Source organism: Zophobas morio, unplaced genomic scaffold (genome assembly GCF_036711695.1).
Source record: "Zophobas morio isolate AGI-343-1 ecotype UQ-CSIRO unplaced genomic scaffold, CSIRO_AGI_Zmor_V1 ptg000011l, whole genome shotgun sequence".
Classification (NCBI taxonomy): domain Eukaryota; kingdom Metazoa; phylum Arthropoda; class Insecta; order Coleoptera; family Tenebrionidae; genus Zophobas; species Zophobas morio.
Genome location: NW_026972116.1, coordinates 24,294,702 through 24,310,803, shown reverse-complemented (window position 1 = coordinate 24,310,803; position 16,102 = coordinate 24,294,702). Strand labels below are relative to the sequence as shown.

Genomic DNA, 16,102 nt, shown 5'->3' with positions numbered 1-16,102 from the left:
AATAAAAAATAAAGCAAAGCTGCAAAGTTTTCGTCGTATACGTGTTTGAAAATTCCTGTAGTGAAAGCAATTGTGTTTGCAGTTTACCCTAGCAGAAAACAAGGATATTCTTTTATAAATTCCCATCCGTCGCTCCTTTGTGTTCCACGACAATAATCTTCGCCGTCGGCGCGTTCTAATATAAAACTTGTAGCACATAAAGCGAAAAATAATCGGATTGCAGGCAATTCACGCGTCTTAACTTGAAGATGTTCTTTCTTATCTGGAATAATTTGCAAGTCTCCACAGAAACATCAACATGTACATAAGAGCGAACCCGAATATCTCGAATTGAATGCGTCGGTCCTCAGGGGGGCGATCGGCAGAGGTTGCCTCTGATAGGGGTAACAAAGTGTCGCGCAACAAAGCGGGAAAAACGGCTACCATCTGGGTGGGGGCGGCGGACACACACCCTCTTTATTGATTAATCGCGAATTTATTACCGGCGGAATAATTACAGGTGAAGCGGGCTTTCGGGTTTTTGCGAGGCGCAACTGGTCAGAGGTGTCTTCTGGAATTAATTAAAGAAAACTTATTCCGGTGTATTTGGAACGAAAATCATCTTTCTTTTGGCGGCTTAATGTACTGCAGTTCAATCCATCTCGGGTAATTCCGGCGTGACAGCGCGCAGCTTTGAGAATGAAAAATGAATTACCTTCTCGCGAATAATTTTCCTTTGCCATCTAAATACAATTAATTTAATGAAAGGAATCAGTCGTACAAAAATAATTGGGACTGGGAATTAGACTATAACTAATGTTAATGTACTGTGAATGCTTTGTCATCTAGTTTCGTGATAATTGTTAATTGACGACTTCCATGCTCTTGTTTACTGTTGAAGAATTAATGATTTTGAAAGGTGGGTACGTAAAGGTAAATCGATTTGACGGTTGTTCGTGTCAAGTTTTACTAACATTAAGTGCTTTCAAGTGAGTGCTTTATTAATTTTTCATTTTACGGAGATGTATGGAAATACTGAATAAAGTTGTACTGTTACACCGTCTATTGTCTGAGCTTCTTTGAATGATTAATCGAAAATTTTTGAAAAGAATAACAAAATTTGTGTGATCAATACTTATTAGCGCAGATGAGACGGACTTTTTCTCCTAATATTTTTTGCAGACTTCGCTTAGAGATTTTTTTCTATGACTTCTTATATGTTGAAAATCTGTAAAAGCTAAGAAGAAGTAGAATATCCGATGTTTTTTCTCAAATTAGTTAAGATATGTGGTAAAAGTAGAGTTAAATAAAAGGTTGAAAAAAAAAAGAAATTTTGCACAATCTTTCAAAATATCATAATTATTTAGCAAAAAGTGTGCACAATTGCTAAGTCAGGTCAGAGCCCTCTTCAATTTTTTTGTTTTGCCTTTTGCTTTTCTTTGAAACAGCCTGTATATCAAAATAAATATTAGAAGGAGGCCCTTTTTTATATTTTTGATGGGTTGCTCTTTAATTTTTGGTCCTGGTGAAAATTATTACAATATTTTTTCATTTCATCGTTAAAAAAATCTGTTATATTTGCTTTATTTTATTAGAAAGAGCGATTTATGGAACCGCTGGATAAGAAAGAAAAAGAAAAAGAACTAAAAAAAGGAGAAAAGAAGGATTTCCAGGAAAATTCTATACAAATAACAGATGTGGAAGAAAATTTTCGAGTTTTCTTCAAGACATTTGTTGAGTAGAAAAGTTCGAGAAGATTCTAAAGGTTTTCTACTCTGAAACAGAAAGAATTAAAAATATTTGGAACAAGACTTAGATTGAAGCTCATGTAAGAAATTTCCAGATGGTTCTAAAATTTTTAGTTTGCTCACTAGAAAAACTAGTTTTGTTAAAGTATTAATTGACCAAAATGTCTATTGCAGAAGGACTCTCCAAAATTTCTCAAAGGAAGACTAAATATTCTAATCAAGAAATATAGAAGAGATTTTGAATTCTCGTAGAATTTACTTTTGAATAAACTAAAATAAATTGACGAGTCAGAAAAATTGAGAACAAGATTTCGATTGAAGATCATGCAAAAAATTTCTAGATGGTTCTAAAACAGTCTGCTCATCAGAAAAATCACCTTTGTGAATTGGAAAGTTTCGACTAAATTTTTGAAGTGAGAGTTAATTGCGGTTGCAGTAAAAAAATTCTAGCTACCATTTAGAAGAAATTGACTCCAGGCTATTCCAGTAGCGTAGAATTGGTCCATTATCAAGGACAAAGAATAAATCCAGATATTTTGGAAAAAATTATAGATCTTTTGGAAATCGTAAGTGACGCTTTAGAAGAACTCTAATTAAAGATGGAAGGAAACCATTTGACGACAAACTGACAAAACTCTTAAATTCTTCTATTCTAGAAGACCCTGATGGTGTTAAAGTGCTACTTGTCTAAATAATCTATTCAAAAAGAATTCTCGAACAATTTCTCAAAAAAAAAGACCGAGCACTCACATCAAGAAATAGAGAAGAGTATCGAAAACTAATTTCATTCATGGAAGAACAAAACAAATATAGAAGAGATTTCGGGAAATGGTCACCTTGTAGAATTTAGTTTTGAAGAAACCTCTAAGTTGACGGAAGTTTGAAATGATTCTAAATAAAAATTATTTTAAAACAAAAGGATCAGAGAAATTGAGAACAAGATTTAGATTGAACATCATGGAAAACAAATCTAGATGGTTCTAGAATAGTCCACTGCTCACAAGAAATGTCACCTTTGTGAATTGAAAAGTTTCGAAGAAATTTTTGAATTGAGAGTTGACTGCAGACGCAGTAAAAGAAATCTAGGTTCCATTTACAAGATGTTGACTCCAGGCCACTCCAGTTGCGTATAATAGGTCGATAATCAAGAAGAAAAAATAAATCCAGGAATTTTTGAAAAAATTATAGATCATTTGGAAATCGAAAGTGACGTTCTAGAAGAATTCTAATTATAGATGGAAGGAAGCCATTTGACGACAAACTGACAACACTTTTAAATTCTTCAATTCGAGAAGACTCTGATGGTGTTAAAGTGCTATTTGCCTCAATAATTTATTGAAGAAGCATTCTCCATAAATTTCTCAAAAGAAAAGTGAGCCTTCTAATCAAGGAAACTAAAAGAGTATTGAAAGTGTTGAGAAAGTTTTTGTTTTTAACTGAGAAGACAAACAATAATGCGTTTAATTTAATTCATGGAAGAACAAAGAAATATAGAAGAGATTTCGGAAAATGTTCACCTCGTAGAATTTAGTTTTGAAGAAACTAATAAGTCGACGGGTGTTCGAAAAGGTTCTAACAGAATTCTGTTGTAAAACAAAAAGCATTAGAACAAATGAGATTTAGATTGAAGATCATGGAAGAAATTTCTAGATGCTTTTTTTATTAGATTTCGATAATGAGAGTTTGGGAAGATTCCACAGGTCTTCTACTCAGAAACTATAAGAGATTTAGCAAAAGGTTCACCTCAAACAATTTACTTTTAATGGAACAAATTAGTTGACGGGAATTTGGAAAAATTCTAGAAGAATTCTATTCTAGAACAAGAAGAAATATTTGGAACAAGATTTAGACTGAAGATCATGGATGAAATTTCTAGATGGTTCTAAAATAGTCTGCTCATAAGAAAGGTTACCCTTCTGACTCTACATTCCATTGGTAAGAAGTTACATGAAAAAACTTTAGTAACGTAGAATAGGTATTATCAAGAAAATATAAATCCAGAAAATTTTGAAGAAATTCTATATCATTTGGAAATCGTATCCAACGTTCTAGAAGAATTCTAATCAAGAGGGGAAAAAGCCATTTGACGAAGAACTGAAGATACTCTAAATTATTCTAATTGAGAAGATCTTGATGATGTTAAATGTCTTCTTGGCCAAATAGTGGATTGAATTGCGATTCTTGATAGATTTCACAAAAGAAGACTAGCTAAGAAATAGGGAAGAGTACTGAAAGTGTTCTGGAAGACTTTGTTTCTAACTGGAAAGACAAAAAATGAGTCGTTTAAGTTCACTTCTCGAAGAAAAAAGAGATATAGAAGAAGTTTAGGAAAAAGTTCACCTCAAAGAATTTACATTTGATGAAACTAATAGTTTGCCGAAATTTCGAAAAGATTCAAAAATAATTTTATTCTAAAACAAAAAAAATTAGATATATTTGGAACAAGACTTAGATTGAAGATCTTGGAAGAAATTTATAGATAGTTCTCAAATAGTCTGCTTAGGAGAAAGGTTACCCTTCTTAATCTACGTTCCATTGATAAGAAATTGACTTGAAAAAATTTAAGCCCAATAGAATAGATCCATTATCAAGAAAGCATAAATTGAGGGAATTTTGAAGAAATTCTACATCATTTGGAAATCGTATCTGACGTTCTAGAAAATTCTAATCAAGAGGGGAAAAAGCCATTTGACGAAGAACTGAAGATACTCTAAATTATTCTAATTGAGAAGATCTTGATGATGTTAAATGTCTTCTTGGCCAAATAGTGGATTGAATTGCGATTCTTGATAGATTTCGCAAAAGAAGACTAACTCAGAAATAGAGAAGAGTACTGAAAGTGTTCTGGAAGACTTTGTTTCTAACTGGAAAGACAAAAAATGAATCGATTAAGTTCACTTCTCGAAGAAAAAAGAAATATAGAAGAAGTTTAGGAAAAAGTTCACCTCAAAGAATTTACATTTGATGAAACTAATAGTTTGCCGAAATTTCGAAAAGATTCTAAAATAATTTTATTCTAAAACAAAAAAAATTAGATATATTTGGAACAAGACTTCGATTGAAGATCTTGGAAGAAATTTATAGATAGTTCTCAAATAGTCTGCTTAGGAGAAAGGTTACCCTTCTTAATCTACGTTCCATTGATAAGAAATTGACTTGAGAAAACTTCGGCCCCATAGAATAGATCCATTATCAAGAAAGCATAAATTGAGGGAATTTTGAAGAAATTCTACATCATTTGGAAATCGTATCTGGCGTTCTAGAAGAATTGTAATCAAGAGGGGAAAAACTATTTGACGAAGAACTGAAGATACTCTAAATTATTCTAATTGAGAAGATATTGATGATGATAAATGTCTTCTTGGCCAAATAGTAGATTGAATTGCGATTCTTGATAGATTTCGCAAAAGAAGACTAGCTAAGAAATAGGGAAGAGTACTGAAAATATTCTCGAAGACTTTGTTTCTAACTGGAAAGACAAAAAATGAATCGATTAAGTTCACTTCTCGAAGGAAAAAGAAATATAGAAGAAGTTTAGGGAAAAGTTCACTTGAAAGAATTTACATTTGATGAAACTAATAGTTTGCCGTGATTTCGAAAAGATTCTAAAAGAATTTGATTCTAAAACAAAAAGAATTAGAAATATTTGGAACAAGACTTAGATTGAAGATCGTGGAAGAAATTTCTAGATTGTTCTCAAATAGTCTGCTCACAAGAAAGGTCCGTCTGAATCTACGTCTGAATCTACGTTCCATTGATAACAACTTGATCTGAAGAACTTCAGTAGTGTAGAGTAGGTATTGTCAAGAAAGGATAATTCTAGGAAATTTTGAAGAAATTCCACATCACTTGGAAATCGTATGTGACGTTCTAGAAGAATTGTAATCAAACGGAAAAAAAGCCATTTGACGAAGAACTGAAGATATTTTAAATTATTCCATTGGAAAAGAGCTTGTTGATGCTAAAGGGCTACTTGCCCAATGGACTGAAGAACGATTCTTGATAGACTTCTCAAAAAAAACTGAACATTCGAGCTAAGAAATAGAGAAGAATTTTAACAGTGTTCTGGAGATCTTTTTTTCTAACTGGAAAGAGAAAAAATGAAGCGTTTAATTTCACTTCTCGAGGAAAAAAGAAATATAGAAGAGGTTTAAGGAAATGTCCACCTCAAAAAATTTACTTTTGAAGAAACTAATGGGTTGCCGAGATTTCGAAAAGATTTTAGACAAAGCTTACACAGAAGATCATTAATAGATCATTATCAAGAAATGATAAATCCAGGGAATTTTGAAGAATCAATATTCTAGATGAATCTGTTCAAAGACGAGAAGAAGCCATTTGGCAGAGAACCGAAGAATCCCAAAATTATTCTATTCTAGAAGACCATGATAAAAGGGCCCTTGGCCAAATATTTGATTGAAGAACCTTTCTCGATAGATTTCTCAAAAGAAGACGGAACATTCTGAACAAGAAATACAGAAGAGTATAGAAAGTGTTCTCGAAATATCTGTTTGCAACGCGAGAGACAAAAATAAAACGTTTAATTTCACTCATGGCAGGACAAAAGAAATATAGGCGAAATTTAGAAAAATAAACAAATCAGTTGCCGAGAATTCGAAAAGATTCTAAAAGTAATCTATTTTAAAACAAAAAGGATTAGAAATATTTGGAGCAAGATTTACATCGAAAATTATGGAAGATATTTCTAGATGATTCTATGATAGTCTGCTCAGAAGAAACTTTGGAAGAGAGAGTTAACCGTGGATCCGGCAATACAATTCTAGATTCCATTGACAAGAAATTGACTCGAGAAAATTTTGATACCGCAGATTGGGTCCATTATTGAAGATGAAAACACGAATTCAGGGATGTTTGAAGAAATTCTACATCATCATAACTGATGATGATGATGAACGAAACAAACTCTAAATTATTTCATTTTAGAAGAGCCTGATGGTGTTAAAGTGCGCCTTGGCCAAATAATAGATTGAAGAAGAATTCTCGATAGATTTTTCAGAGGGAAACTGAACATTCTAAGCAAAAATGATACGATAATATTGAAAGTGTTCTGGAAGTTTAATTTCCAAAATGTTAAACTCAGTTCAAGTTTCTTCAGAAGAAACTGAAGACTGAAGAAAATGCTTACACGTTTTTTGTAAAAAACACGACCAACAGATTTTTAAGTTATGACAAGATGATTTTATGTATGTTTGCTGAGTGGAAACCAATGAAGAAAGGAATGAAGTATGAGACCTGCCATAAAAGGAAGAACACAAGAAAGGAAAGGCAAATTATCAAGATCTTAGTAACTCAGCTATTTCTATAGTTATGTTATAAATATACTGTGTTAAACCTGTAAAATTTTGAAAAAAATAATCAGCGCCAAAAAGCAGTCAAACGTAACAAAAATTTTAACACCACATTATTTTGTAATAAACCAGTGACCACTAATTAATCTTGATGATACAACTTATTTTGATTCTACGCTGTGCTTGACAACGTTTTGAAAAACAGAGCATTCAGATCTAATTAATCACTCTGTAGCCAGTACACTTGCCAAAGTAAGCAGACACGAAAATTTTAGAATTTTATTAATTTCAACACCAAAGAAAATACACGACGCTGTAAATAACAATAATTACTTACCTGGTTGGAACGATTTTTTTTTAACTTTAGTTTAACTCATTTTTTGTTTAACAGATTTTTGGATCTCGGAGACGGATTTCGCGTTATTTGAACTCCACTTCTTGTAGCGACGGACTTGCTGTCTTTCTGGTTTCCGTCTATCGATCCCCATGGTCTCAATAGACTACTAATTACCTTCTAAAGCTCCGTGTACAGAATGGTAATACAATTCTCCAGTTTGTCGTGTTTAGTTTAACTCCTGTTGGACATATCCTGATTCGTACCTAAATTAGTTATCGATACTGATCAGTGATGTGAGTTCAGTTTCCGTATCCTGAACTGGAGATAGGGGCCATAAATTTGCATATCTAAACATGGTCAGAAATTATTTGGGAGTGGGTTTGTGTAATTCGGGGAAAGAGACTCCGGTTTATGTAAATATAACGTTTATTGTTTTATTGAATACATATGAGCATGATAAGTAACTAAAAATGATAATATTAGTACAATTATACATACATACAACTTATGTAATACAAAATTATCCTATGTGCCTATATGTAGAAGTCATGTTTGGTTTGACGCTGAGCGACCATCTCTGGTACGTGATATTGACATTACGAAATTCCTCCAATAAAAATCAACAGTTCTTCATTATTACAAATTTTTGATAGAAATTCTCATTGACATTTGTCTCTAACACCTACATCTTTGTACCTATAGTTATATTTACAAACTTCTAAATAATTTAGCATGTCATTCTTAAAAATTAGTAAACGGTCTGTATCACACACAAAATCATGTAAGAACATTTTTACACAATAATCCCCAAAAAGGTATACAAGTTCTACACGTACCCTATTATTGTAAAAGAAGTCTGACTGAAAACTGTAGGACGTCTCGTTTATCTTTATAGTAATCTCTGGGCCCCACGATCGTGCCTCGGATGTCAATAAATATCGATTGTCTCTTCTTAAAAATAATTATTATCGTTAAAAATACTTACAAAACGTACCAAAGTCTCCGGTACAGTCCGCTTCGAGTTCAACGCGTGAACCCTGAGAGTGAATCACAAACATTTAAATGTCTCTGGAAGTTTTTGATCGTGAGTAGGCGCGAGCACTGAACACAGGTGTGCCGACGACAGGACCCTAGAACTTGAAGTACTCCTTGTTGCAGGAGCGAGCCGAGCCGCACCATTTCGTCTCGACTAAGGGGGGGCAGAGGCGGCCGCCGCGTCTGGCGTGCTTTAGCACCTCTCTGCGCCTCTGCATCTCGCCGATCCCGCAGGACTTGCTGCAGGTGCTCCAGGGGGACCACTCGCTCACGCGGCAGTCCCGGGGCGGACCTGCAAGGAAGCGGGATATGTAGCAGGTGTAGCGGGGCGGACGACGTGTGGTCGCGGCGGTTTTTGATACTTACGGTATTTTCTGACGTTCTTTCTGGGCTTGCGGTACTTTTTGTGGTGATGGTCTTTCGAATGGCTTAGGTAGGAGTCTGCGATGCTGTTGATGATGGCGTCTTTGTCCCCACGGGGGACTACGGCCGGAATCGAAGGTGGCGTGACGAAATCGTCTTTCTCGTTTCTGAAAAAAAAAAAATCGCGATTCATTTCTAATGCTTCCAATAAATAATAAGAGAAAAAGTAAAATTAATATTATAGGTTATTTTTCAGAAGACTTCACTAAAATACTATTAGTGGAAGGTTATATACTGTTCTTGTTAACCCCACAATACCGAAAAATATGAATATAATTTATTACCTTTCATTAAATTAATTAAAAGTTAAATGAAATATAAATTATTCTTTTAGGATTCAAATGAGGAATTTTGAACAACTTATAGAAATTTTGAAATTTGTAACATTAAAAAAATAGTAAAACTATTACATTTTGTAAAAATAATGTAATAGTTCGGCAATTATAACTTTAAAAAATCACTTTTGGAAAACTTGGCATTTTTCAATTGAATAAAGTTGCAGAAATTTAGAAATCTGAAAAATTTGAAAAAAGGGTAAAAATCGCTCCACTATTGAAAATAATTACATAATAATTCTTGAACTGTAACACAAAAAAATCATGTTAGAAATTTTGGCCTTTTTTAATTCAATTAATTGCAAGATAAATGAAACAGGAATGAGAATCTTGAAAATCAAGCGAGGAATTTCAAGAACTCGCAAAAATCTTGAATTTAAAAAAATCATGTTAAAAGTTGTTGGCTTTTTTTAATTCAATTATTTAGGAGTTAATTAAAACGGAAATCAGCATCTTAGAATCCAAATGGAGAATTTTGAAGAATTTGCAGGAAAATTGAAATTTGGGAAATTCAAAAACCGGTAAAAATCACCCCAATTTTGAAAAATAATATAATAATTCTGGAATTTTAACAACAAAAATCACGTAAGAAATGCTTGCTAATTTTAAGTCAATTAATTTTGAACTTAAAAAATCATGTTAGAAATTGTGGGCATTTGAAATTTAATTACTTGGAAGTAAAATAAAAAAAAATCAGAATTTTAGAAATCAAATAAGGAATTTTGAGGAAGCAGGAAACATCTTGAAATTTGGAAAATTCAAAGAACGGTAAAAATCTCAAAAAAATCACGTTTTTTGAACTTAAATTTGAAATTAAATTAATTAGAAATTAAACGAAAGAGCAATTAAAACCATATAATTCAAGGGAGGAATTTTGAAGAACTTGCAGAAATCTTGAAATTTGGAAAATTGAAAAAAGGGTAAAAATCGCTCCACTACTGAAAATAATTAATAGTAATTTTGCAATTACAACATAAAAAAATAACACTAGAAAATTTGGCGTTTTTAATTAAATTAATTAGAATTTAAATGAAACAAAACTTAGAACTTTAGAATTCAAGAATTTTCAGAAATCTTGAAATTTAAAAAATTCAAAGAACGGTCAAAATCTCACCACTTTTGAAGAAAATAAAATAATAATTTTAAAGTAATAACATAATCAAACGAGGTTAGAAATTTTTGACCTTTTTTAATTCAGTTAATTAGAAGTTGAATGAAATATAAATCAGGATCTTGGAATTTGCAAAAGTCTTGAATTTAAAAAAGCATGTTAAAAATTTTTGGCCATTTTTAATTCACTTGTTTAGAAGTTAAATAAAACTGAAAACAGAATCTTAGAATTCAAGTGAGGAATTTTAAAGATCTTGCAGAAATTTTGAAAATTGGGAAATTGAAAAAACATTTAAAATCCCCTCATTTTTCAAGTTCAAATTTCAAAATTTTTATCTTGAAATTTGGAAAATTCCAAAAATGATCAAAATCATCGCTCTTTTGAAAAAAATGAAACAATAATTTCGAAATTGTAAGAAAAAATTCTGGTTAGAAATTTTTGGTCCTTTTTAATTCAATTAATTAGAAGATAAATGAAATAGAAATTAGAATCTAGGAATTTAAGCGAGCAATTTCAAGAACTTGCAAAAATTTTGAATTTAAAAAAATATATTGAAAGTGGTTGCCTTTTTTTAATTAAATTATTTAGAAGTCAATTAAAACAGAAATCAACAGTTAATTAAAAGTTGCATGAAACAGAAATCAATCTTAACAATTCAAGCGAGGAATTTTAGAACTTACAAAAATTGTTGGCGTTTTTAAATTCAATTACTAAGAAGATAAATAAAAAAGAAATCAGAATTTTAGAATACAAATAAAGAAATTTGAAGCAGGAAAAATCTTGAAATCTGAAAAATTTAAAAAACGGTAAAACATCCCTATTCTTGAGGGTAGCAATATAATAACTCTGGAATTACGACTAAAACTAAAAAAAAATCGTGTCTGAAATGTTTGGCTTTTTTGACTTAATTAATTAGAAAATGAATGAAACAGAAATTAGATCCTTATAATTCAAGGAAGGAATTTTGAAGAACTTGCAGAAATATGGAAATTTGAAAAATTGAAAAAAGGGTGAAAATTGTTTTACTACTGAAAATAATTAGGCAATAATTCATAACAAAAACATCACGTTAGAAATTTTCGTCTTTTTAATTCAGTGAATTAGAAGATAAATGAAACAGAAATCAGAATATTGAAATTCAAGCGAGGAATTTCAAGAACTTGCAAAAATCTTGAATGTGAAAAAATAATTTTAAAAATTGTTGGGTTTTTTAAATTCAATTTTTTAGAAGTAAATGACAACAGGAATCAGCATCTTCGAATTCAAATGTACATCAAAAACTCACATTAGAAATTTTTTACCTTTTTTAAGTCAATTAATCAGATAATAAATTAAATAGAAATCAGAATCTTGTAATTCAAGCGAGGAATTTTAAAGAACTTGTAAAACTCTTGAATTTAAAAAATCATACTATAAATGTTTGGCCTTTTTGAATTCAATTATTTAAAAGTTTAAAACAGAAAAGAGAATCTTAGAATTCAAGTGAAGAATTTTGAAGAACTTGTAAAAATTTTTAAATTTGGAAAAAGGGTGAAAATCGTTCTACTATTAAAAATAGTTAACCAATAATTCAATGAATTAGAACATAAATGAAACAGAAATCAGATTCTTGGAGTTCAAGCGAGGAATTTCAAGAACTTTAAAAAATCTTGAATGTGAAAAAATCATGTTAAAAATTGTTGGGTTTTTTAAATTCAATTATTTAGAAGTAATTGACAACAGAAATCAGCATCTTAGAATTCAAACGAGAAATTTGGGAGAATTTGCAGATATCTTGAAATTTGTAAAATTAAAAAAATGGTAAAAATAGAAGAATTTGCAAAAATATTGTACATTAAAAACTCACATTAGAAATTTTTTACTTTTCTTAAGTCAATTAATCAGATATTAAATGAAATAGAAATCAGAATCTTGTAATTCAAGCGAGGAATTTTAAAGAACTTGTAAAACGCTTGATTTAAAAGATCATAATAGAAATTTTTGGCCTTTTTGAATTCAATTACTTAAAAGTTAAATAAAACGGAAATCAGAATTTTAGAATTCAAGCGAAGAATTTTGAAGAACTTGCAAAAATTTTGAAATTTGGAAAAACGGTGAAAATCGTTCTACTACTGTAAATAATTGACCAATAATTCTTGAATTATAACATAAAAAATCACGTTTGAGCTTTTGGAATTTTTAATTCAATGAATTAGAAGATAAATGAAACAGAAATCAGAAACGTGGAATTCAAGCGAGGAATTTCAAGAGCTTTCAAAAATTTTAAATGTGAAAAAATCATGTTAAAAATTGTTGGCTTTTTTAAATTTAATTATTTAGAAGTAAATGACATCAGAAATCAGTATCTTAGAATTCAAACGAGGAATTTGGGAGAATTTTCAGATATCTTTAAATTTGGAAAATTCAAAAAATGGTAAAAATAGCTCCACTTTTCGGGAAACAAATATAATAATTCTGGAAATCCTCTAACTTAAAAAAAAATCACGCTTGATTTTTTTTTAATTACAGTAATTAGAAGTTAAATGAAACAAAACCCAGAAGCTTAGAATTCAAGCAAGCAAATTTGAAGAAGTTGTAGAAATCTTGAATTTAAAAAAAAATTGAAATTTCTTGCCATTTTTAATTCATTTACTTGTAAGTTAAACAACACAGAAATCAAAATTCCAGAATTCAAGCCAGGAATTGTGAAGAATTTGCAAAAATGTTGAACATTAAAAATTCACATTAATTTTTTTTTACCTTTTTTAAGTCAATTAATTAGATATTAATTGAAATAGAAATCAGAATCTTGTAATTCAAGCGAGGAATTTTAAAGAACTTGTAAAAATCTTGAATTTAAAAGATCATACTATAAATTTTTGGCCTTTTTGAATTCAATTACTTAAAAGTTAAATAAAACAGAAATCAGAATCTTAGAATTCAAGTGAAGAATTTTGAAGAACTTGCACAAATTTTGAAATTTGGAAAGACGGTGAAAATCGTTCTACTACTGAAAATAGTTAACCAATAATTCTTGAATTATAACATAAAAAATCGCGTTAGAACTTTTGGAATTTTTAATTCAATGAATTAGAACATAAATGAAACAGAAATCAGAATCTTGGAATTCAAGCGAGGAATTTCAAGAGCTTTCAAACAGTTTAAATGTGAAAAAATCATGTTAAAAATTGTTGGCTTTTTTAAATTCAATTATTTAGAAGTAAATGACATCAGAAATCAGTATCTTAGAATTCAAACGAGGAATTTGGGAGAATTTTCAGATATCTTGAAATTTGAAAAATTCAAAAAATGGTAAAAATGGCTCCACTTTTCGGGAAAACAATATAACAGGAGTTCTGGAAATTCTACAACTTAAAAAAATCACGCTTGAAATTTTTGTTTTTTTTTTAATTACATTAATTAGAAGTTAAATGAAACAGAACTTAGAAGCTTAGAATACAAGCAAGCAAATTTGAAGAACTTGTAGAAATCTTGAATTTAAAAAATATTAGAAATTTTTGGCCATTTTTAATTCATTTACGTGTAAGTTAAATAAAACAGAAATCAGAATCTTAGAATTCAAGCGAGGAATTTTGAAGAATTTGCAAAAATGTTGAACATTAAAAATTCGCATTAGAATTTTTTACCTTTTTTAAGTCAACTAATCAGATATTAAATGAAATAGAAATCTGAATCTTGAATTTAAAAGATCATACTACAAATTTTTGGCCTTTTTTAATTCAATTACTTAAAAGTTAAAAAAAAATAGAAATCAGAAATTTAGAACTGAAGCGAAGAATTTTGAAAAACTTGCAGAAATTTTGAAATTTGGGAAAAGGGTGAAAATCGTTCCACTACTGAAAATAATTGACCAATAATTCTTAAATTATGACCTAAAAAAATCACGTTTGAAATTTTTGAATTTTTAATTCAATGAATTAGAAGATAAATGAAACAGAAATCAGAATCTTAGAATTCAAGCGAGGAACTTCAAGAACTTTAAAATATCTTGAATGTGAAAAATCATGTTAAAAATGCTTGGTTTTTAAAATTCAATTATTTATAAGTTAATGACAACAAAAATGAGCATCGTAGAATTCTAATGAGGAATTTGGAAGACCTTGCAGAAATATTTAAATTTGGAAAATTCAAAAAATGGCAAAAATCTCTCCACTTTTCGGAAAAATAGTTAACATAACAATGAAACTGAACTCAGAACGTTGGAATTCAAGCGAAGAAGTTTGAAAAACTTGCAGAAATCTCATAAAACGGTAAAAATCTCATCACTATTGAAAAAAAATCTTGAATTATAACAAAAAAAAAATCACGTTAGATGTTTTCGATCTATTTTAATTCAATTATTAGAAGTTAAATAAAACAGAAATCAGAATCTTAGAATTCAACTTTTGAAACATTTTCAGAAATGTTGAAATTTGGAAAATTTAAAAAATTTTGATTTTAACAATAAAATAATAATTCTGGAATTATAACACAAACACACCTTAAAAGTTGTTGGCCTTTTTAAATTCAATCAATTTAGAAGTTAAATAAAAATCGAAATCTTGCAATTTAAGTGAGGTATTTTGAAGAACTTGTAGAAATCTTGAAATTTAGAAAATTCAAAAAATGGTTAAAATCACAGCACTTTTGAAAAATTAAAATAATAAAATCAGGTTAAAAAAATGTTTGGCATTTTTTAATTTAGTTGCTTAGAAGTTAAATGAAATATAAATCAGATTCTTAGATTTCAAACGAGGAATTGAAGAACTTTAGAAATTTAGAAATTTGAAAAATTCAAAAAACGGTCAAAATCTCCCAACTGTTGAAAACAATAAAATAATAATTGTGGAATCGTATCTCAAAAAAATCGCGTTTGAAACGTTTGATCTTATTTAATTGAATTAATTAGAAATTAACGGAAAACAAAAATTAGAACCTTAGAATTCAAGCGAGCAATTTTAAAGAACTTGCGGAAATCTTGAAAATTGGAAAAAATCGAATAACAGTCAAAATCTCACCACTTTCGAAGAAACAAAAAGTAATTCAGAAGCACTAAGAAAAAATCAAGTTAGAAATTTAATAATTTGAAGTTAAATAAAACAGACGTCAGAAAATTTAGAAAATTCAAAAAACGGTCAAAACTCTCTTTTGAAGAAAGTAACTTAATTATTCTGAAAAGTAACTTAAAAAATCACGTTTGAAATTTTCGGGCGCTTTTAATTTTTGATTAAATTAAATAGAACTTAAATGATACAGAAATTGGAGTCCTAGAATTCAAACGAGGAAGAAGAACTTGCAAAAATCTTGAAATTTGGAAAATTAAAAAACTGCTTAAAATATAAAATTAGATTTATATATTAAAATTTCAATTTAAATAGAAAAATTTAAAAAGGTTGCGGAAAATTCAAAGACCATAATTTTTGGGTTCAACTTTGTGATACCTAATCACAAAAACTGAATGCTGAACAACTTCTAGACCTCCACAATTTTATCTTCGCAAACATATCCTTTGAATCGCGACTAATCCGCCTAAAATTTCCCAACATCGTGAACAACCATCGTTATAACGTTGTTAACTTCCTAACAAAACCTTCAAGAGACTGTGAAAAGCAGAATTGGGAAAATTGTGGCAAACACCATGAAAGCTAATACCGAGCCGCCTTCTTGAGCGATAATTACCGTCAAATTTGTCTTCCCCAACGGCCCTTTAGCGAAACCGCTTTCAGATTAAAAAAATACTGCAAAATTCATGAACGTAATTTAACACGAGACACTTCCGACCCACCCTCTGTGCGAATAAACAATACACCTGCAAATACCGCCATTTGCGTAATGATCGATCTAAA

The 16,102-nt window shown here is 30.0% G+C and overlaps 1 protein-coding gene across 1 annotated transcript in view; it reads right to left on the bottom strand.

The window, feature by feature from the left end:
- Positions 1 to 7,781: 7,781 nt before the first annotated feature.
- Positions 7,782 to 16,102, bottom strand: part of LOC135126585 (spondin-2) — a 243,111-nt gene continuing 234,790 nt past the window's right edge. The window contains exons 6-7 of the mRNA XM_064052612.1: positions 8,775 to 8,938; positions 7,782 to 8,700 (exon numbers count right to left, since the gene is read on the bottom strand). Coding sequence (XP_063908682.1) covers positions 8,504 to 8,700; positions 8,775 to 8,938 — 361 coding nt within the window. The 3' untranslated portion in view covers positions 7,782 to 8,503. The remainder of the gene's footprint in view (positions 8,701 to 8,774; positions 8,939 to 16,102) is intronic.